General features: G+C 31.9%; 4 protein-coding genes and 1 non-coding gene across 5 annotated transcripts; 1 reads left to right on the top strand and 4 right to left on the bottom strand.

The window, feature by feature from the left end:
• Positions 1–6,609: 6,609 nt before the first annotated feature.
• Positions 6,610–8,224, top strand: LOC107409253 (probable aspartic proteinase GIP2). The gene has a single exon (XM_016016686.4). The coding sequence runs from the start codon at positions 6,679–6,681 to the stop codon at positions 7,978–7,980; it is 1,302 nt and encodes a 433-aa protein (XP_015872172.3). The 5' UTR covers positions 6,610–6,678; the 3' UTR covers positions 7,981–8,224.
• A 1,434-nt stretch (positions 8,225–9,658) lies between these two features.
• On the bottom strand, positions 9,659–11,613 carry LOC107426007 (uncharacterized). The gene is made up of 6 exons (XR_009634127.1): positions 11,515–11,613; positions 11,147–11,380; positions 10,673–10,962; positions 10,428–10,589; positions 10,143–10,226; positions 9,659–10,035 (listed from the first exon to the last, which is right to left on the bottom strand). It is a non-coding gene; the product is annotated as an uncharacterized LOC107426007 (transcript).
• A 2,786-nt stretch (positions 11,614–14,399) lies between these two features.
• LOC107426006 (uncharacterized) lies at positions 14,400–16,224 on the bottom strand. The gene is made up of 6 exons (XM_048461806.2): positions 16,066–16,224; positions 15,771–15,971; positions 15,230–15,535; positions 14,969–15,130; positions 14,788–14,871; positions 14,400–14,669 (listed from the first exon to the last, which is right to left on the bottom strand). The coding sequence occupies exons 1-6, from the start codon at positions 16,093–16,095 to the stop codon at positions 14,562–14,564; spliced, it is 891 nt and encodes a 296-aa protein (XP_048317763.1). The 5' UTR covers positions 16,096–16,224; the 3' UTR covers positions 14,400–14,561.
• A 667-nt stretch (positions 16,225–16,891) lies between these two features.
• LOC107426008 (uncharacterized) lies at positions 16,892–18,908 on the bottom strand. Its single transcript, XM_060811636.1, is given in 7 exon segments — positions 16,892–17,259; positions 17,370–17,453; positions 17,622–17,783; positions 17,917–18,048; positions 18,050–18,226; positions 18,374–18,577; positions 18,726–18,908. Coding segments are annotated over 7 exon segments (897 nt in total). The 5' UTR covers positions 18,756–18,908; the 3' UTR covers positions 16,892–17,151.
• Positions 18,909–20,369: 1,461 nt separating this feature from the next.
• Positions 20,370–22,361, bottom strand: LOC107426010 (uncharacterized). The gene is made up of 6 exons (XM_048480550.2): positions 22,210–22,361; positions 21,847–22,050; positions 21,363–21,674; positions 21,068–21,229; positions 20,802–20,885; positions 20,370–20,686 (listed from the first exon to the last, which is right to left on the bottom strand). The coding sequence occupies exons 1-6, from the start codon at positions 22,237–22,239 to the stop codon at positions 20,579–20,581; spliced, it is 900 nt and encodes a 299-aa protein (XP_048336507.2). The 5' UTR covers positions 22,240–22,361; the 3' UTR covers positions 20,370–20,578.
• Positions 22,362–22,806: the final 445 nt, after the last annotated feature.

Raw genomic sequence — 22,806 nt, 5'->3', positions numbered from 1 at the left:
GTCCAACACAAAAATTATATATAGGCCCCGCTGGATACCAACAATCTCTTCAAGATGGTAAACTACAACAGTGGATTCAACTTGTTGATTGGATTTGATGGTTTTGGGGTTTTAAAAAATTACAAGAAATTAGGATTGGAAAGGAATGGGAGGACTTTGGTTACCTAATTTATTGCAAAGAAGATACATATAAGAAAAAAAATAAAATAAAAGAAGAAATTAATAAAATACAAACGCATTGATATCTCCTAAGTACTGGTGTTTGGTTGTTGTGCAACCGGTCCAATTGACTCAACTCATCAGAAGATAATAACGCTGCTGGATGAGGACCATCCCATGCCCAATCTTTTATTTAAGACTGAATTTTTTTTTTCTTTGATTTTTTATTCATAAGTTTAATTTTATAATTTTAATTTTAGAGCAATATTTTTATAATAAATTATTGTTTTCATAACAAAAAATGATAATATTGTGATTCATGATCAAACAAACGAAGAAGGGATTTTGTGTTGCATAAAATATTTTTTTAACAACTTACTGTTTTAGCTGCAAGTCATAATCTAAACTTTAACGATGATTAGGTTATGTAACTCAAGTTACATGAGAAAAAGATGTATGGATATTCAACAAGGTCAAAAACGGCTTATGGATTGGTTTATGTTATGTAAAAATCCAACTCAAATGTGACAAAAACATATATATATTGTAAAGAAATAATCCTCAAGAGTTGAGGAGTGTTGAGAACTGATGTGCATCTGTTTAAGCTTGTGCATAAAGGAAGTAAGAAACGGTGTCGTTTTGGATATAATACAGTTATATCATTTTGAGAAGAAGAACGACAGCGTTTTGTATCTGGTTTAATGATATAAGTAGGACGGCTTCGTATTGGCTCAATGTTGGTTTTATCTGAATAACAGAATCACGTGCAGGCCATGTGGATTAGTTATGGTGGTTATATGAAGGGCTAATTATCATTGCTCCACGTCATCTTGGATTGCCACATCAGCAACAGCAATACTAAGTATAAATAACGGCCTTCGTTCTTTTTCAATAACGACTGGTTTTACAGATTGCAGAGCTAAGAATTGAGTTTGTTTTTCAATGATTTTGAGAGGAAATTGAGTTCTTTGTGTTTTGTACAAACTCTTCAAGATAATCTGTAGGTGTAGAACAATTTCTTTGTGAGATTGGTTAAGACAGATTGAGTGAGGGTGTATATGGGCTTACGGGTTGGTTTGGGTGTTGTTCTGAGTGATTCACCATTGAAGAACCTGTGAAGCTCTTGTTGTTCTCATTTTTGAATAATAATAGTAGAAGCTCAGAACCTGAGCACGAGGACGTAGGCAATAGTTTGGCCGAACTTCGTTAAACTGTGTGTGTGTTTTTCTTTGTCTTTTAAGTTCTTGTTCTTGCTGTTTTTCACAACATATATATATATATATATATATATATGAGGCCCATATATATATATGTGCGTGTGTATGAGATTTCATGTTTTCCATCCAAATTGGCATTGCTATATTAGTCTTCTGACGCGAAGGCACTAGGACATTGTTAAAGGAGGACAACTTCTTAATTCTCAAATCTATAGGCGGTAAGAGGAAGACAAAATGCCATACTTGTAGCAAATATAGTAACTTATTTCATTGAATTTCTTTTAAGTGGAAAAGGGTCGAAGTATGAAGTTACCAAACATTAACTAAATTGAATTATGAGAATGTATTTTACTCTTATGAGCCCTTTTTGTCTTTTTTTAAAGATATTTACTATTGTGAGCTATTTTATCATTTACTTTATATATGAAGTATATTGGAAAAAATAATTAAAAAATATACTTATATAAAAATATGGTAACTATTATGTTTATTTGTTTTTATGAGGTATTTGGTAAAAAAGAAAGTACTAAAAAAAATTGATTATTAGAAATCAGTTTTTCTAAATTCAATTTTCTTAAAATGAATTTTTTTTTTGGGTTTTTTTATAGTGTTTGATTAATTATAGAGGAAAATAGAACTTACAAGCAATTAAATAAATTTATACATTAAAATTAAATGATAAAATTATATTTAAAAAAATACATAATATGAATTTTTCAAATAATTTTAGAATGACACATTTTTAGTAGGATCCATTTTCCTTATCAGTTTTTCACATTACGAGATTTATTTTTTACTAGACTCACAAATTCATTCTCTTAAAAATTATCCGAATAAAAAAAAAAATTTACTTCCTTAAGAAATTTTAAATTCTCACTAAATTTACGACTACCCAAATATCTCATTAAAGTTAAAGAAAATCCAAATGAAGTTTTTTTTCAATATTAGTCCAAAATGATTACGAGTTATTTTATCATTTACTTTATAAATAACAATATGTTATAAAAATATATATATATATATATATATATATATATATATATATATATATCATTTCATAAAAAAAAATAATGTATCATTTTATTATGCAATGGTTTATGAGATGCCTAAAACAATAAAAAAAAAGAGTTGGGGCATAACAGTAATACCACATAATTTCCACCACCAACTCCTTCCTTCTCTTCCCATGGAGTTATCAGACAATGCAACAACAATAGCGGCCTCACAGTCACTTTCAAATTGCAATAATATAATTGATAATGCAACTTGGGCATGTGTGATTGCTTCGCAGATGTTGGAAATACCATTGGTATTGACGATGATGATAGTGATCAATATTGTAATAATCTTTTGGGAGCTCTAGAGACTTATTCAGATTTGGGGTCAGAACTAAATTTTCCCATGGAAGATAACGAGGAAATTAGCTGCCCTTTTCCGACAGAGGACAATTTTGGTTTAATTTGCGGAATGTAATTAATTATCCGTCTCACGGTTGTTTAATTAGACTTAATTGAAAGATCATATGTATGTTAAACCAATTTTGTATGCACGGTGGTTTAATTTTAATTTTATGCTCTATATTCTCTTTTCTTTCTCTTAATTTTTATTTTTATTTTTTTCCCTTTCTTTGTAATAACTTACTGTCTCATGGTTAGGGACGCTTATTTTGTCACATGGGTTTAATTTTTTATTTAAATTTTAAAGCAAACGAGAAGGGATTCTGTGCATTCCAGAAAATAAGGCCCAAAAAATAGGAGACTTAAATTTGTTTTTCTATCCATAGTGGCATTGATAAATTTGTTTTCCTGGTCTCTACTCTAGTGTGGTCACCAAGAGAAGCAAACAAGAGTGCAGAGTTTGCTGCCAAATTGTCGCTGAAGGAGAATAAGGATTTTTTTTTTTTTTAAATTAAGTTTTTCTCAGATGTTTGTCATTTACTCTGTTTCGGTATTTAATCACAAATAAATAAAGAAATAATAATAAAAAAGGTTGGTAAAAAGTTGGTAAAACGTTAACTAAATTGAATTACGAATAGGAGATACCTAATAATATGAATGAATAACTTTACATTGAGGAAAAAAATAAATAAAGAAAGAAACATAATTAGAAACTATTAGCAAATAAAAATTGTTTATATGACTTTAAAAAATATATATTTGTTAGTATAAAATTGTTATATAAATAAAAGGATAAAATAAATATTCGTAAATATAAAATATAATTTCATAAGTTAGCTTACTCAAAAATTATTTAAAAAAAAAAAAACCATTAGGGTGCGTAGGTATAAACTTACTCAAAAATTTAATGAAAAAACCTACTCAAAAATCAATATTTTTTTAACAAACACTAATACGAGTTGAAACTTATTGTAATTCTGAAAACAATACAAAGTAAATGATAAGAAAATAAATAAAAAAGAAATCTCAGAAAAAACAAACAAAATAATAAACAATGTGGAACTTTAGTAGGTCTTTTCTTCCCAGTGATAAAAATATCCATGTCAAAGAAATGTAATGGTTTAATTTTACGGAAATGTCACAATTACGGAAATCAAATACTTTATATTAAAAACATATAATTTTGAATTTAATAATGTGAACTAATAATATTGGTTAAATATAACATATATAACAAAGTTATAATTTATATAGTAATATAATGTGTCGATTGTTGATAAAAATATCATATATATATATATATATAACATTAAAATTCTATATTTGTTAACATACTTAAAAGTTTTAAACATCAATACATAATCATGCGATTTTTTTAAATTTTAAAAACGTATTTAATGGTATCTATTCTTTGTTTATTTGTTAATTGGATTTACCCTTTTTAAAAAAAATGATATTTATACTTATTTGTTACAATTTTACTAACCATTTTTTGGGTCAAATGAACCATTATTTCTTTTTATCCCAAAAAAACCATCATTTTATATTTCAAACCAATATATTTTGTTATTCATAATTTTTTTTAGTGGTGCTTATTTCGGTTCATAATTTTTCTATTTTTCTTTTGGTTAAATATTCTTTTTTTAAAAAGCATTTAAAAAAAAAGCATATTCTTTTTATTCAAAAAAAAAAAAGCATATTCTTTTTCATTTTAAATTAAAAAAGCCCAATTATTTTCTAATTCAAACATAAAGCCCATCTTAAAGCCCAAAGAAAACGAAGCCTTCAGCCGCAGGCAATCACTAACACTACGTTCCTTACTATTACTACTAGCCAAAATATATATCGGTCAAATGTCGATAACTTTGCGTGGAGACATTAAATTATCGCCGATAAATCATTGACACAGGGAAATGATAATCCATCCTAGTTCTTTTGGGCTTTAAAAAAAAAAATTAAAACAAAATAAATAAAATTGATCAGTGCGACGATGATCAAATTACTTGTGACGGACCCATTGATGGCTTCGATGAGTTTGGAATTATACCCACTTCTTGCTTTGATGCGTTTGATCATGTGAACGATCCTAATCTTATGACAAACAATTGCAATATGGAAACGTTGGTTCAATTTGACCAATTCCAACCGTATCTCTCTCACCCAGGACCTACGGGCTCAATTTTATTTATTTATTTATTTATTTATTAATTTTATTACTATGTTTATGAACATGAATATATATATATATATATATATATATTTGAACTTAACCAATTGAAGTAATAAATTTTAGTTTATTATAATTAATAGTGAAACAAGAAAGAAAAAATTAATGGAAGTGATTCTGAAACATATCATAGTAAGTAATCTCTCTTTCTTAGCCAGTAGAATATTGAAAATCCCACTCTTCCATCTCTTTCGTTATGAAAACATATAGGAGTTGAATAATATTAAACTTTCATCAATTAAAGAATGGAAGTCGTGTGTAACTTGGCTAGTCCAAAGCGAACTGTAAACACAATTATAATTTTAAGACCGATTGCGGATCTTTTTCTTCTTCTTCTTTTTCTTCTTTTAAAATTTTATATCAATTTTTTTAAGAAAAAAATAATACGCCAATCATTTTATTAAATGAAATAAAACTATATAAATAATAATATCAAAAAAATTATTATCTCTATTTTATAATTTATGCATAATTACGCTCAAATTTGTTAAAACAAAACAAAACAAAAAAGCGTCAAGAAACATATGGTATAATGATTTTAAAGGTGGAGCTGGTTCTTAGTTGTCTTAGAGTCTTATTTATTATTATTATTATTATTTGGATAAATTGGTTGTCCGAGTCTCATAGTAGGCTTAATTTCTTTCATTGACTGGTGATTTATTCTATTCCCCCCCTCCGATGTCAACTGAAAAGCTTTTGTCCCTCCTACTTTTTGACCTTTTTTTTTTTTTTTTAATCTCTCTCTCTCTCTCTATCTCTCCATCTCTCTTCTTTTGAATTAAAATCAAAAACTTCCCCTGTTAAAAAGTAAGCATGAAATTTCATTCACCAATTCGAAAAGAAAAATTGTCATTTTCATTAATACAGGTACTTGATCCACATAATTTGAAATTATTGGTCAGACTGGTTGGATAAAGAGATAATGTTTCAATAAAAACATTATATAATGCAAGAGAAAGCTTGAAGGCTTTGACAAATGCCAATTAATTTGTCTTTTCCTTATCTTATTTATTTATTTTTGGATTACCACCTTATTTATTTATATGCATCAAACTAGCCATTTTGTATTGATATATAATTAATTGCAAGAAGTCAATTAGTTGCTATCACAGTATTAAATCTCCAATTAGATAAACATCATGTCCCATCTTTTTCATTTCTTATTTCTAATTTGCGTATCAATTCCGTTCTGTCCTTTGCATGCTGTCATATCCCAAAGCTTCAAGAACCATCGCATATGGTACCACAAAAGTTCACGTAATTAACAACAACAACAACAACAACAACAACAACAACCAAAGAAATAATAATAATAATATGATATAGATAAATAATTAACTATTTGCTTAATTGGATGCAGTAAATTGATTTAGAACAACAAATACACAGTGAGGTAAGCAGAATCAGGTACATCCATAGCAGGTCAAAATGTAAAAAACAACAATAAATTCAAAGAAAACAAAAAAGTAATTACCATGGTCAAAGTCAAAGAAAGCAACCATCTGGATATAGATATGTCTGTGGGGGTGGCAGCAGCCTAGCATAGACGCAAAGCAGCAGCCTCATTTGAAGTTCTCATGGCGGTGGTTCAGTCTTCCTCATCCCAAATCGACAACTATAAATTGATGCCAATTTTCCATCAAACTCTCACACCAACCAAGCTTTATATCTTCAACAAATGGCTTCCACTATTCAATCTCTTGTCTTCACCACCCTCCTCCTTTTCATCTCCATTGCTCCCTCATTTGCCCAGCAATCTTTCCGCCCAAAGGCTCTCGTCGCACAGGTCTCCAAAGACAGTTCCACTCTCCAATACGTGACACGTATCAGCCAAAGAACCCCTCTCGTACCCTTGAACCTAGTCCTCGACCTCGGCGGTCAGTACTTGTGGGTCGACTGCGATAACAACTACGTCTCCTCCACCTACCGTCCGGCTCGCTGCAGATCGGCCCAATGCTCGCTGGCCAGATCTAACGGCTGCGGAGATTGCTTCTCGGCACCCAGACCGGGCTGCAACAACAACACTTGCGGTGTATCACCCGACAACACCGTCACCGGCACGGCCACCAGCGGCGAGCTCGCCGAGGATGTCGTCTCTATCCAATCGACCGACGGGAAGAATCCCGGTCGGAACGTTTCGGATTCCAGCTTCATCTTCGCTTGCGCGCCGACATTTCTGTTGCAGGGTCTGGCGAGTGGGGTTTCCGGAATGGCTGGATTTGGAAGGACGCGGATTTCTCTGCCTTCGCAGTTCGCTGCGGCTTTTAGCTTCCACAGGAAGTTTGCTATCTGCTTAGCGTCGAACGGCGTCGTTTTCTTCGGCGATGGTCCTTATGTTTTGCTTCCTGGCCAGGATGTTTCTGAATCGCTCACTTTCACTCCGCTTTTCCTCAACCCCGTCAGTACCGCTTCTGCTTTTGCACAAGGCGACCCTTCTTCCGAATACTTCATCGGAGTCAAATCTATCAGAGTCAACGACAAAGTCGTGCCTGTGAACACGACTTTGCTTTCCATCGACAACGAGGGTGTGGGTGGGACCAAGATCAGCACCGTGAATCCCTACACGGTTCTGGAATCTTCCATCTACGACGCCGTAACGAAAGCGTTCATCGATGAGGCAGCCACCAGGAACATTACGAGGGTGGGTCCCGTGGCACCGTTCGACGTTTGCTTCAGCTCGGAGAACATTCTCAGCACTCGACTTGGAGCTTCGGTGCCAAGCATCGATCTCGTATTGCAGAACGAGAACACGAAGTGGACGATATTCGGAGCCAACTCGATGGTGGAGGCGAGAGATGGTGTTTTGTGCCTTGGGTTCGTCAATGGGGGGAAAAACCCAAGGACGTCAATCGTGATTGGAGGGTATCAATTGGAGGACATTCTTTTGCAGTTTGATTTGGCAACATCAAGGTTAGGATTCACCTCCACTCTGTTGGGTAGGCAAACCACATGTTCCAACTTCAACTTCACATCCAATTAATGCCTGCAGAGAATTTTATGTTTTACTATTTTTAATCTTAAATTTGGGTTGTAATTGTGGTGCTTAGAATAAATCTCATGATTCTCAACCGGAGAATCACAGTATTAATAAGTCGCCGTTATGGAATATGAAAGTGGCACATAATTATATTTTTTTCATATATTTTTATTGATGATGTTTGTAAGCATATATATACATGTATGTCCATATATAATAAAAGCTCTTTTCCTATTTGATTTCTTTTTGTTTACGTGTTACCTTTTCAATTAAAATATTTTCTTAGCCTCTCCACTTGGATGGATGGAATAGATAATGTTGAATAATGAATATTTGGAAACCGGCGAGTTAGATTTGCTGCTAGGAATTTGAAGGAACCGAAGGCGTGGATCGTGGGGACTTGGGACAAATCACATGGATGGTTGAGTTGGAATTAACCATTGTGGATAACGAAAATGAAAAAGATAAAGAAAACAAAAAAAAAAAAAAAAGGACAAAGAAAAGAAATGAAAACAGACTGTCGGTATCTGTCTTAATTATAGGCAACAGATGACGACTCATGAACGTTGTCAATCACCTAGAATTAAAATTTTATTTTTAAGGTCAAACATCATACCACGACTCTTGAATTTCCCATAATATATATATATATATATATATATATATATATATATATATATATATATATATATATATATATATATATATATATATATATGTATCTGAGCCTTACTCTTACGACAACGATGTGCGAGATACGATGTGGGACTCACTAAATCTGGACTCCTTGATAACGTGACACACAATCCACCATGTTCTCAATGTATTTAAAATTACAATTGACTTTTTTTTTCTTTTTTTTTTTTTGGTGAATAAGGAATTGACTTGAATATTAAACATGTTCGAAGCTTGAATCATTCAATAAAGTACACGTGGTAACTTTCAAAGATTGATGAGATGAAAAAAAAAATAAAAAAAATCAATAAATAGTTGGAGAGATAAATTTCATCTGTAGCCTTTTAATTTTATCGTAATTATATTTAAAATTTTAATTGTAAAAATTAATCAATAAAAATTCAGAAACAAATTTTTAATATGATTTTTTATAAATATAAATCTAACAATAATTAAAATAAAATTATAAAAATATAAATGAAATTTTTCTAATTCAAATTCACTTTATAATAATATTATTATTATTATTAGTTGCTTCAAAAGTTTGAATTCATTATGTTATGTTGTTGCAGATAGAGTTCGATTCCACATATAATAGTAATATTGAAAATAAATCACGTAAATTCCACTCTTACCATCGATCAATATAACTTGGCTAACCAGCCGTACGTCCAGACTCAACATAACAAAAAAATAAAATAAAATAAAAGGCAAATACATAACGAAATGAAATATTGCTGAATAAAGCCAAATACATAACGAAAAGAAATATTGCGGAATGGAAGCTTAATCAGGCTGAGAAGGTCACATGATGGCGCAGGAGGCAACGTGCTATCAGACCAACAATAATTTAGTTTGTCGTGTGGGAACATTGAGCAGAGGAGCACTGTAGCTAGTAGGATTTCCGAATGCGTGAAAGCCCCTGGCCCTGCTGTTACTAACATATTACACAAAGTTCACCGTTGATATTCATTTGGTCTAAGTTTATGCATAAGTCACATAAAGATTTGGCCAAGATTCTAGGTTACTATCATTAAAGACGAAGATTAGGATACAAAATATATATTGCTAGAACCCAGATTTACTTCATTACTCAATTATGTCTCAAGATTCAAAAACATTTAAAATACTCAAGATGGTGTCACCACCTACCACATGCAAATTTCATAAATAAATGTTGGTTTGTGACAATTCATAAACTTCTAGGGAATAATGACTCACTTATTTCAACTTTTTTTTTATTTGGCATATGCAAAACAAAACTAGTGCTAAATTTAAACCAAGAGAGCTCCTTTCATCACGGTAAAAGCTTTGCCTAGCAACAGGCACCCTCTGGTTCTGCTCCTCCAGATGAATGTTTATAACTCCTCCTCTTCGCGACGCCTGACCGGCCGGAATATATATAAACAAAAATTATACAACATAATTATGACGGAGCATATTAATTGAGAGAGAGAGAGAGAGAGAGAGAGAGAGAGAGAAAATAGTACCGCACAGGCATGTAAATCACACTTTCCCAGTTGTTTGCACCAGTATTGTGCCAAGGGACAATGTGCACTCCCACAGACAGCATCCTGAAACCCCATACACTACCAAAGGTAACAGAGAGTCCCTATCGAAGCTTAACTTTAAACTATAATGTGTTTTTTAATTCAAATTACAACATATTAGCTACCAGCTAGAGCAGAGAAAAACACGGTTAGCTATAATAGAAATGCAACTTCTATTTGATACTTAAAAGACCAAATCAAGGTAAGCTTAGTTTAATTAATTACCTCGTTGACTCCTAACTTTGGATACAAAAATCTACTGTAAAAATCTAATCCGGAGTCTGGAGGAGCAATCCCGGTTACAATTATCCCTCTTCCTGGACATTTTTGTACTGCATCAAAATCAGGTTGCAGATCTACAACAGATTTTGCTGATGGGAGCACAACCGGGAATTATTAGGCAAGAATTAAGTACAAATCAAATATATCAATGCAATGATTTCTTAAAGTGTATAAAAATGAAATATTACAAGGTGGTCATCAGCAGCTGTTCTTTTATTATCAATGATAGAAGCACCAGTAGTACCCAAGGCCTTAGAAATCATGGAAAGCTCAACAGAATCGAATTCGGAGGTGATTGGAACAGTAGGAACATTCAACTCTATATAAAAGGATTTTTGTGCTCCTTCACCATTCTTGAAACCCTTTTAGCTGTTAGAACCCCTGATGCTGTGACAAACTCAATAATGTTGGAATCTATTAGTCCTGACTCGAAGAGAGAGTGTGCAGCGGCTAATGTTCCGTGGCCGCAAAGATTTACCTGCATATGAAAATTTTCAAATTAATTTGTTTCTAATTAATTTTTTATAACCAAAGTTGTGACAGTTTTAGAATTTCTGTCCCATATATAATATAGTACTTTTGCCAAAATCCAAAAAATATAAATAAATATGTATTTGATGAGTCATTCATAAAATGTAGAAGGGTATAGTGAGATTATCAACCTCAACAGTTGGAGAGAACCATCTAAGAGAGAACATAGGATTAATGGAAATATTGTGATTCTTATAAGGACCATGATGAGTGTTGTTCTTGTGGCGAGTCAAATAACAGGTGACGGGCATATTGAACTCCATAGCCACTGTTTGAAACCATTTGTCGTCCTTCTTATTATCTTCCTCTAACAAAACAACTACTGCTGGGTTTCCCTTGAAAGCTGACTCAGTGAATGCGTCAACCTGTGTTCATGTTCATCATCAGCTGCCCAAACCATATACATTTCCATATAAATATAGATATATAGACACGTATTTATCATGTTGAACATTATGCACGTATAAAGATAGAAAAGCGAAACAGAAGCAGAGAATACCACTGAATACTTGATCGTCTCTATCCCCATTTTTTCCTAAGATGGGAGACTAAACAGAGAAAGAGAAAGAGAGCGATTGATAGAGGAAGAGGGAGCTAATAATAGACAGAAGATACTGCAATAATTTATAGGGAAAATTACACCGACACTTTCGCATATATGATCAGTTCAGCCCGTGACTGTTACAAATAAATGCCTTTTCAGATTTAATTTTGGTTTGCAATATTACCCTCTTTTTTTTTTTATAACTTCTTTTACATATAAATTGAATGTACAAAAATGTAAAAATGTCACTTACAGTTCAGTAATTTTAAATCAATAATAATAAAGTTATAAAAAAATTATTAAATTTATTTATTAGATAATATGATAATATTTAATTAGTTTATTTATTTATAATTTATTTATTTATATTTAATTTATATAAACATATCAGTTTATAATATTTTAATATATATTTTTTAATAAATAAATTTAATAAATATTTTGATATTTATAATATTATTGATTATGTATTTATATGATAATATTTTAATTTATATAGACTAGAAGGATGATATATTGCAACAAAATTGAAATATTATTAGCAAAGCCGGTCCGTACCCTGTACGAAATTCAAAATGGTACCCTTTTTCATCATATATATATATATATATATTTATAAGCCTTTTTGAAAAAGCTATTTTTATATATTTTCATTTAATTCTGTTTCCCCCAAAGCAATAAATTTTGATTTTAAAGTAGTTAAATTTGAATAAAATATGTATTTTATCTTTTCTATCAAGTAGAATAAATTATAAATATATTTTTATAAATTAGTTTCGATGGTTATGCATAATCTATGTTGTCTTAATTATATTTGACAATAATTAAATTTGATAATATTTAATTATGATATGAATTTCAAAAATTCTTGGTAATTTATATATTCTATTCTTTTCAATATTATATATATATATATATATTCATCTGATATTTATATATATTTTTGAATTCTTCTATCATCAAATATTGTACTTCTTAATTTTGATAAAAAAATAAATTTTTTTTTGGTAAACTTTTTAAATAAAAAATAACCTATTATATATCTAGAACTTTAATACTTCCACAATTGTTAGATCTTATACAGTCGAACATCTTGTGCGTAAAGGCCAACTCTGCTCATTAAGTATTTTTATAATTTCTAAAAAATTATATATATATATATATATATATATATATATATATCTGTGTGCAAAAGTTGATAAATAGTGTGTTGCTGTAAAAAAAAAAAAAAATGTGATACAAATGGAAGGCGTGGCCTCATATTATAAAGGCATATGGAAGCATTATAATTTATAATAATATAGAAACGCAGGATGTGGCGTTCTTCTAAGCATTTTAATAACTTAGGAAGCATTTACAATTGTTGTTGCCAGCGCACGTCATTTTAACTAACAATTTTTGAATTTTTGGCCCAAAAACCTATTAGTTTTTTGAATTTTAAATATTATCTCTTAAATTTGTTCCGGTTTTCAAAATATTTGCTTGGAAAGAGAAATTTATAATAAAGGAGATTGTATATTCGGAAACAAGTACAAGGATTTCAGCCCAAAAAAAAAAAAAAAAAAAGAAAGGTTTAGAAATCAGAGGAAATTTAAGGATAAAATTGAAAATTTAAAAAATTTTAAAGTCAATAACATGGGGCAAAAACGTTTTGAGCACATTTTCAACAAACAATTATTACAAAAAACAAAAAAAAACAAAAAACAAAAAAAAAAAAAAAGCCTATTTAGGTGATAAGTCCATTTGAGACATGTGAGACACGTGGGAGACCAACAATGATCGATAAAAGGGAATGGCCACCACTCCTGCCGCTCGCTTTTCTGAGTTCCCGATTCCAATTATGATATTTTCTCTCTGACCTGAATCCAATGACGACAACCAAATACTGATATATGTATATATATATTGTCCTAACATTTGTTTTTTTCCAATCAAAACGATTTCATTGATATACAATTTTCAATATAAGTTTTTATGAATAAATTTTTTTGTTTCACTGAAACATTGAAGACCTTTTTTTTTTTCAAATGAAACATTGAAGACTGAAGCATCAAAATTTACAAAGTTTAATATATATATATATATATATATATATATTTTCCAAAAATAATGCATGTGGAGGACAAGGACAATTTCATATTCATTTAGTAATATAGTTTTTAGTTTCTATTTTTTTTTTCTATTTAATTTGTGTAATTTATTTATGTTTAGCCAATGGTAGTTATAAGTTATTAAATATTTTAAATACTGTCAATTGAAAAGAAATAAAAAAAAAGTAATTTAAAATTTTGTTCTATTTAGTATTTATATATATATATATATTTTTTTTTTTTTTCTTTAACTTTTTAATTAATTTATATACATAACAAAATCTAACCAAACTAAGTATCTCTAGACACAAACAAATCACACGCAACTAGATAAAGAAAAATAAAAAACAAAAACTAAAAATCAGCCACTCTCTCAAACCACGCCTGAATATTTACATTTCTTTCCCTCGAAAACATCATACACAAGGTGTCAAGGTTAATGTTTTCTTTTTTGTTCAAAAAGATACATAGCTTAACTACCATAATAAATTTAGCATTTTGTTCACTTGGTTATTATAACAAATCAAAGTCATGTCCTTTTTTTGAGGGAAGGGAAAACCAAACACACACACAAACTCTGTTAAGGGATGCAAAATTGGAGAAATTTTTCTTATGAATTTGAGTGCCCATTTAGAGTGGAAGCCATGTATGCTTGAAATCTCCTACTCATGGAAATAACCATTTTACATTTTGACGATATTTTGTTCCAGGAAAAAAAAAAAAAAAGAAAGTGTTGTCGTTGAGTCTAGCTTATGATCAACTTCTCTCAATTGATGAAGATAAATATGTTCAAACTAGAAATAGCATACAATTCAACATGAATAATTCCAATATTTTTGTCCATGCAAACTAAAAGAAAGCTACCGTTCCCAAAAGTTTGAAAAAAATAAATAAATAAAGAGCGAGCTAAATTCAAACTAAGAGAGTTCCTGTCATGACAGTAGAGGCCTTGCCTCGCAATAACACCCTCTGGTTCTGCTCATCCAGATGAACGTCTACGACTCCTCCTCTTGGCGATGCCTGAACATGGTAAAGTAAACAAAAATCATATCAAATTAATTGCAGACCAACATATATTTATGTTAACAAATATTATTAACTATGAATATTGAGCAAGGAGAGTGAGAAACAAAAGTACCGCATAGGCAACAAAATCTGACTTTCCCAATAGTTTGCACCAGTAAAGTGCCAAAGAACAATGTGCACTCCCACAAACTGGATCCTGAAAATATCCATAAACAGTACTAAACTTTAACACACACTCTGAACCTAACTTCAGCCAATTAATGTTTTAATTCAATCTCAATTTATATTATTACCTCATCGATTCCTAACTTTGGGCAGAAAAATCTACTGTAAAAATCAAATCCAGATTCTGGTGGAGCAACCCCAGTTATAATTATCCCTCTTCCTGGACATCTTCTAATTGCATCCAACTCTGGTTGAACATCTGCAACACATTTTGCTGATGCTAGCACAACCTGGAAAAACAAAGCCAATAAAAATTCTTTTCAAGTAAAAGAAACTACCAAATCAATGTTTTTTTGGGGAAAAACCAAAAAGGGTTGGAGAGGAGTTACGAAGAGATCATCTTTAGCAATTGTCCTTCTAATATCAATCACAGTAGCACCACCCAAGGCCTTAGAAACCAAGGAAACATCTGTTGTATCTGATTCTGTGATTGGGGCAGTTGGAAAATTCAATTCAATTAAAAAAGATTCTTTTGCATCTTTATCATTCCGAATGGTACTGTTAGTACTTGAAGAAAGCCTTTTAGCAGTTAGAACCCCAGATCCTGTGACATATTCAATGATGTTGGAATCGATAAACCCAGACGTAAAGAGTGTGTGTGAAGCTGCTAATGTTCCATGACCACAAAGCTTAACCTGAAAAACAACCCAAAAACTACATGTAAAAAAGAAAAAAAAGAAAAAAAAAAAAAATATATATATATATATATATATAATACTGAAATTTACTATATGATTAAGCAAGGCCCTGTTAGGAGTGATAGCCGAAGAATCAAAATCCTACTGCAGTTTGATAATTCATGTATGAGCATGAATTTTGCCAAACACCCATAAAAAGCAAAAGGAAAAAAAAGAAAAAAAAAAAAAAAACCTCAGCAACAGGTGTGAACCATCTAAGACGAAACCTAGGATGATTAGGAGTTTGATCCGAGTTGTCCGGAGTCAAATAGGAAGTGACAGAGATATTGAACTCAGTAGCCACCGATTGCAGCCATCCATCGTCCCTCTCCTCTTCTAACAAACAAACTGCAGCTGGGTTTCCCTTGAAGGCTGAGTCAGTGAACGCGTCCACCTGTATTTCAACAACTCAGAAATATTATTCGCTTTTTATTTAAATATAGACATATTAAAGATCAGAAAGCAGAGAGAGATTATATACTAAATACCACTGTGTATTTGACGGGTTTTTTCCCCATAATCCTCCCAGAGAGACAAATGAGATGGTCTTGCAATGAAGGTAGAGGATTATGCGGGATAGGATTTCAAGAACATGAAAATGTTAAAAGTATTTCTTTGCTTTTAATATACAAATAGGAACATCTCATTTTAAGAATGAAAATGAAAGGTATTTTACCAAAAAAGAAACAATGAAAACGAAAGGTCATCATTTGTGAAGCCAAAAAAAAAAAGAAAAAAAAAATTTGAAAATTTGAAAATTTGAAATTGTGAATATTATTAGTCACGTGAGCTTAAAACATTTTATCTTTGGTCTATGCTGAGAGCCTGCCTAAGCCTCACATGGAGTGACACTGTGACGGAAACCACAAGTGAAGTGTTGTCAAAGGGAATGCCTTCATTCCTGATCCTAGCTTCTTCTGAATGTCTATATCCACCCATAGAGACTCCTCAACAGATGACCTAATCTTCTCCGTACTAAAAAATCAAAACGGAACCTTTTCCTTAGATTTTGGATATATATATATATATATATATATATTTATACATACTGAAGTACCAAACCGACCATAAAGCTGCCAACTTTATTTATAATTTTCTCTGTCTCTCTCTCCCTCAGGCATTGATTATACACTACTGAGGTGGCAGTTTAGTGGTAGAAACCACTCAATCAATTGTGGTAAATTTCATCATCATCTCGGAAGATCCCATAGCATAATGCCATACGGTACAGGACTCCGTTTCAACACCTATAATATTATTAGTAAACAATTTTTTTTTTTTTCTATATTATTATAAAAAAGGAAGAAGCATGAATTATACAAGTTTGGGAAAACAGAATGTATTTCAAACGTTCCATTAGTCAACAATCAATTAGTATTGACGAAGCACAACTGGCCTGTGCCTCACCATGGAAAATTTCTTAAAGAAATGTTTGGCAAAATTCATCAAATTAACCATCTTCAAATAATATGTAAAGTTACAATTCCAATTATAAAGGGAATACATCCACCATACAAGGGGTGCTCATTATTTTTCAATATTCTTAGTGTATGCAAAATGCAGTAACTCATTTCTTAAACTAAAATAGTCCCTTCCATCACAGTGAAGGCTTTGCCCTGCAACAGCACTCTCTGGTTCTGCTCATCCATATGAATTTTTAACACTCCTCCTCTTCGAGATGCCTAAGTAAACATTAAACTCATCAATCCTCATAACTAAAAGACCTCAACAAAAGTTTTGACTTTATGATAAGGAAACTGTACACAAAGTGTGAAAGGTCAAAAAGAAGTACCTGATAAGCAACAAAATCACACTTCCCCAGTTCTTTGCACCAGTAGGGAGCCAAGGAACAATGTGCACTTCCACAAACAGGATCCTGAAAGACAGACACAATCCAAGGTAACAGAGACCTCATCAGATGATTTTTTTCCAATTACAGACAACAACCAACCAAGTATAAGTTTAATTAGATGCAAAACATAGTATAATGACATGCAAAACTATTTTTGGATGTTTAATTAGATACCAAGTAGAAGCTTGTTACCTCATTGACTCCGAACTTTGGGCAGAAGTATCTACTCCAAAAATCAAATCCAGACTCTGGAGGAGCAGCCCCAGTTACAATTATCCCCATTCCTGGACACTTTTCTATTGCACCAAAATCCGGCTGCAGATCTTCAACAGCTTTTGCTGATGGAAGCACTACCTGAGCATAATTTAACAAATTTCACTTAAAACAGACAGAAAATCTTTAGATATGAGGAAAATATTTTATGCAAGTGAGAAACTACCAAATGCATAATTATGTTTCAGAAAAAGAATGGATTGGAGGAAATTACAAAGAGATTATCTGAAGTGGTGTTTTGTATATCAACCACAGAAGCACCATTCAAGGCCTCAGAAATCAGAGGAACTTCAGCATTGAAATCGGTGGTTAGTGGGACAGCGGGGAAGTCCAATTCGATGAAAAAAGGATTCTTTTGTTTCGCCATTCTGAATGCCAGATCCACTTGAAGCCTTGGTCTCAGGAACCCTCTTGGCAGTTAGAATTCCGGAAAGCGTAAGAAATTCAACGATATTTGAATCTATTAATCCAGACGAGAAGAGTGTGTGTGCAGCTGCTAATGTTGCATGGCCACAAAGCTTAACCTGCAAATGGGTATTAGGGGTTTTGAACCTTGAAGCAAAAGAATTTCCTAATCGAAGCCAACAAAGGCTATGTACTCAATTCTTAAAAAATTGAGGGAAAAAAAATATTGAATTTCAGAATTTCCATGTCTGGTTTTGAAAACTGACCTCGGCAACGGGAGTGAACCATCTAAGGCGGAACCTTGGATGAGGAGAGTCTGAGTCGGAGTGAGTGATGGGAGTCAAATAACAAGTCTCGGAGATATTGAACTCGGTAGCCACAGATTGCAACCACTCTTCGTCTTTCTCTTCCTCTAACATACAAACCGCGGCTGGGTTTCCCTTGAAGGCTGACTCAGTGAAAGCGTCCACCTGTACACCAACTCAACATCACTCCACCATATACATATATATATATATGTGTGTGTGTGTGTGTGTGTGTGTGTGTGTGTGTGTGTGACCAAGATCATAAACCAATTAAACATGGAGATTCAGATTGAGAGAGAGAGAGAGTGTGTACCACAGAGTACTCCACGGCCTTTTTGGCCATTTTCTTTCTTCCGAGCCTAGACCAGAAAAAGAAAGATATCGGCTTCTTAAGCGATTGGAATACATAGCAAAGTAGAAAAGAAAAAACAATTAGAAAGTCAGCACCATCAGCAGAATCTTTAGACCAAGGGAATTTTCGGAATAATTGTAACCCGATTATTTTAAAATGAAAGCACAACGCAATTTCTTGATGATATTTGTTATGCATAATATATGCTGTCTTAATCATTTTTTTATCATATTTAATATTTAATTATGATATGAGCTTTCAAAATAATTAAAAAAAATTGTTAATTTATTTATTCTATTCTTTCCAATATATATATATATATATGAATAATTTTAATATAAATTTTTTAGAAAAAAAAAAGTCAATTTTACTATATACAACAAAAACTTCAGCTTTTAATACTCTGCATATAGATAGTCCATACAGTAAAATATTTATATATATACTCAATTAATATTTCTATTTTTTTTATTTCTTTTGTCCCCAAATGCTGTGCCTTTTAATTTTGCCCAACATAAATTCTTCTTGAAATCTTTTTAAATAAAAATAAATCTATTATTTATTTAGAACTGTAATACCTTTATAATTGTTGGACCTTATTCTCTCGCACATTTTAATAGTGTCAAAAAAAAATTTTTGTTTTTTTTTTTTTTTTTTTTTTGGGAGAGAGAAGTTCTGTCCCCTATGCCCAACCCCCCGGGTGACTGAACCCGCGCACCTGAGGCACGGGTAGCGGGCTCGACCGTTAAGCTAAGGCCTTTTTTTTTTTTTGTTTTTTAAATATCACTGGGCAAGTCTACAACATTACTACAAAAATAAAAAACGTAAGAATCATAAAGAGCTTTCTTTGCTAAAGAATCAGCAACACCATTAGCAGATCTAGCATTCCACTTTAAAGACCAGCTGAAACTTCTGGAACCTCTCTCGTAATTCCTGAATCTCTTGAGTAGGAGAACCAGTTTAAGGAAGGGTCGAAAGGTCTGCTATATCTTTCACAACCATAGCAGCATCAGAGGACCATCCAATGTGATTCCAACCTTTGTCATCTGCATAACCCGAAGCCCAATATAAAGCTAGAAGTTGTGCTTCAAAAGGGGAGTCGCATTACGTATTCTTTGAAGCAAAAAACATAATTTTCCTATTGCTGTCTCTGACCATTTTATAAAAGTATATGGAAGCATTTTAATAATATAGAAACGCAAGGTGTGGCGTTCTCCAAAGCATTTCAATAATTAAGGAAGCATTTATAATTGTTGTTGCCCAGGGACCTCATTTTAACTATTAATTTTTGAATTTTTTGCCAAAAAAGAACTACTAATTTTTTGAATTTTAAATATTATCTCTTAAATTTGTTCCGGTTTTCAAAATATTTGCTTGGGAAGAGAAATTCATAATAAAGGAGATTATTATATTGGAAAATGAGTACAAGGATTTCAACCCAAAAAAAAAAAAAAAGCTTAGAAATCAGAAGAAATTGAAGGATAAAATTAAAAATCTAAAAAATTTAAAAGTTAATAACACGTGGCAACAACGTTATAAGCATATTTTCAACAAACGATTATTACCAAAAGAAAACATTGTCAACAAACAAATAGACTATTTGGGTAAATAATAAAGAAATATTTGGCAAAATTCATCAAATTAACCAACTTCAAATAATATGTAAAGTTACAATTCCAATTATAAAGGGAATACTCATCCACCATACAAGGAGTGGTCATTATTTTTCAATATTCTTAATACTCTTCCACCATATAAGTAGTGGTCATTATTTTTCAATATTCTTAGTGTATGCAAAATGCGGTAACTCTTTATTAAACTAAAAGTGTCCCTTCCATCACAGTAAAGGCTTTGCCCTGCAACAGCACTCTCTGGTTCTGCTCATCCATATGAATTTTTAACACCCCTCCTCTTGGAGATGCCTAAGTAGAGTAAACATTAAACTCATCAATCCTCATAACTAAAAGACCTCAACAAAAGTTTTGACTTTATGATAAGGACACTGTACACAAAGTGTGAAAGGTCAAAAAGAAGTACCTGATAAGCAACAAAATCATACTTCCCCAGTTCTTTGCACCAGTATGGAGCCAAGGAACAATGTGCACTTCCACAAACAGGATCCTGAAAGACAGACACAATCCAAGGCAACAAAGAGCTCATCAGATGATATTTTTTTTCCAATTATGGACAACAATCAACCAAGTACGAGTTTAATATAAGTTTAATTACATGCAAAATATAGTATAATGACATGCAAAACTATTTTTGGATGTTTAATTAGATACCAAGTACAAGCATGTTACCTCATTGATTCCGAACTTTGGGCAGAAGTATCTACTCCAAAAATCAAATCCAGACTCTGGAGGAGCAGCCCCAGTTACAATTATCCCCGTTCCCGGACACTTTTCTATTGCACCAAAATCAGGCTGCACATCTACAACAGCTTTTGCTGATGGAAGCACAACCTGAGCATAATTTAACAAATTTCACTCAAAACTGATAGAAAATCTTCGGACATGAGGAAAATATTTTATGCAAGTGAGAAACTACCAAATGCATAATTATGTTCCAGAAAAAGAATGGATTGAAGGAAATTACAAAGAGATTATCTGAAGTGGTTCTTTGTATATCAACCACAGAAGCAACATTCAAGGCTTTAGAAATCAGAGAAACTTCGACAGCACTGAAATCGGTGATTAGTGGGACAGCGGGGAAGTCCAATTCGACGAAAAAGGAATCTTCTGTTTCGCCATTCTGAATACCAGATCCACTTGAAGCCTTGGTCTCAGGAACCCTCTTGGCAGTTAGAATTCCGGAAAGCGTAAGAAATTCAATGATGTTTGAATCTCTTAATCCAGACGAGAAGAGTATGTGTGCAGCTGCTAATGTTGCATGGCCACAAAGCTCAACCTGCAAATGGGTATTATGAGTTTTGAAGCCTGAAGCAAAAGAATTTCCTAATAGAAACCAACAAACGCTATGTACTCCTCAATTCTTAAAAAATTAAAATATATTTTACCAAAAACCCAGAAAAACAAAATGTTGAATTTCAGAATTTCGATGTCTGGTTTTGAAAACTGACCTCGGCAACGGGAGTGAACCATCTAAGGCGGAACCTTGGACGAGGAGAGTCTGAGTCGGAGTGAGTAATGGGAGTCAAATAACAAGTCTCGGAGATATTGAACTCGGTAGCCACAGATTGCAACCACTCTTCGTCTTTCTCTTCCCCCAACATACAAACCGCGGCTGGGTTTCCCTTGAAGGCTGACTCAGTGAAAGCGTCCACCTGTACACCAACTCAAACATCACTCCACCATATATTTATATATATATATATATATAGATATATGTGTGTGTGTGTGTGTGTGTGTGTGTGTGTGTGTGACCAAGATCATAAACCAATTAAACATGGAGATTCAGATTGAGAGAGAGTGAAAGTGTGTACCACAGAGTACTTCACGGCCTTTTTTGCCATTTTCTTTCTTCAGATCCTAGAACAGAAAAAGAAAGATTTCGACTTCTTAAGCGATTGGAGAAAACAAAGCAAAGTAAATGGGAAAAAACAATTAAATAGAGAAACCCAGCACCACGATTTAAATATCTAAAATTTTTGGGAAAATTTTCTTTGTAATTTTATTATTTTTTTTTTAATGATCGATAAAATATCTAGATTTTAGATGAAAACCGATAAAATAGTTCCTAATCTTTTTTGAAATTTTACCAAAAATTTTATGAAAATTTCGATCAACATATACATATAAAATTTTTAATAATTTGATTAAAAAATTTATAATATATATTGAAATTTTAAAATTTTTTATATAAATATTTAAAATTTTCATGGAAATTTTTAAAATATTTATAAAATTTTCATAACTATTATTAATATTTAATAAATTATTTTACCAAATTAATTTTAGTAATAATTTTTTTTATATATTTTATTTGTCTATTAAACATTTAATGAAATAAATAAAACGAAGTGAATTAAATTAAATAATCTCAATAGGTTTTATTTATTAATAAAATATATACTTACTAT

This window comes from Ziziphus jujuba, chromosome 9 (genome assembly GCF_031755915.1).
Source record: "Ziziphus jujuba cultivar Dongzao chromosome 9, ASM3175591v1".
Classification (NCBI taxonomy): domain Eukaryota; kingdom Viridiplantae; phylum Streptophyta; class Magnoliopsida; order Rosales; family Rhamnaceae; genus Ziziphus; species Ziziphus jujuba.
This window is presented reverse-complemented; position numbering and strand designations above follow the sequence as displayed.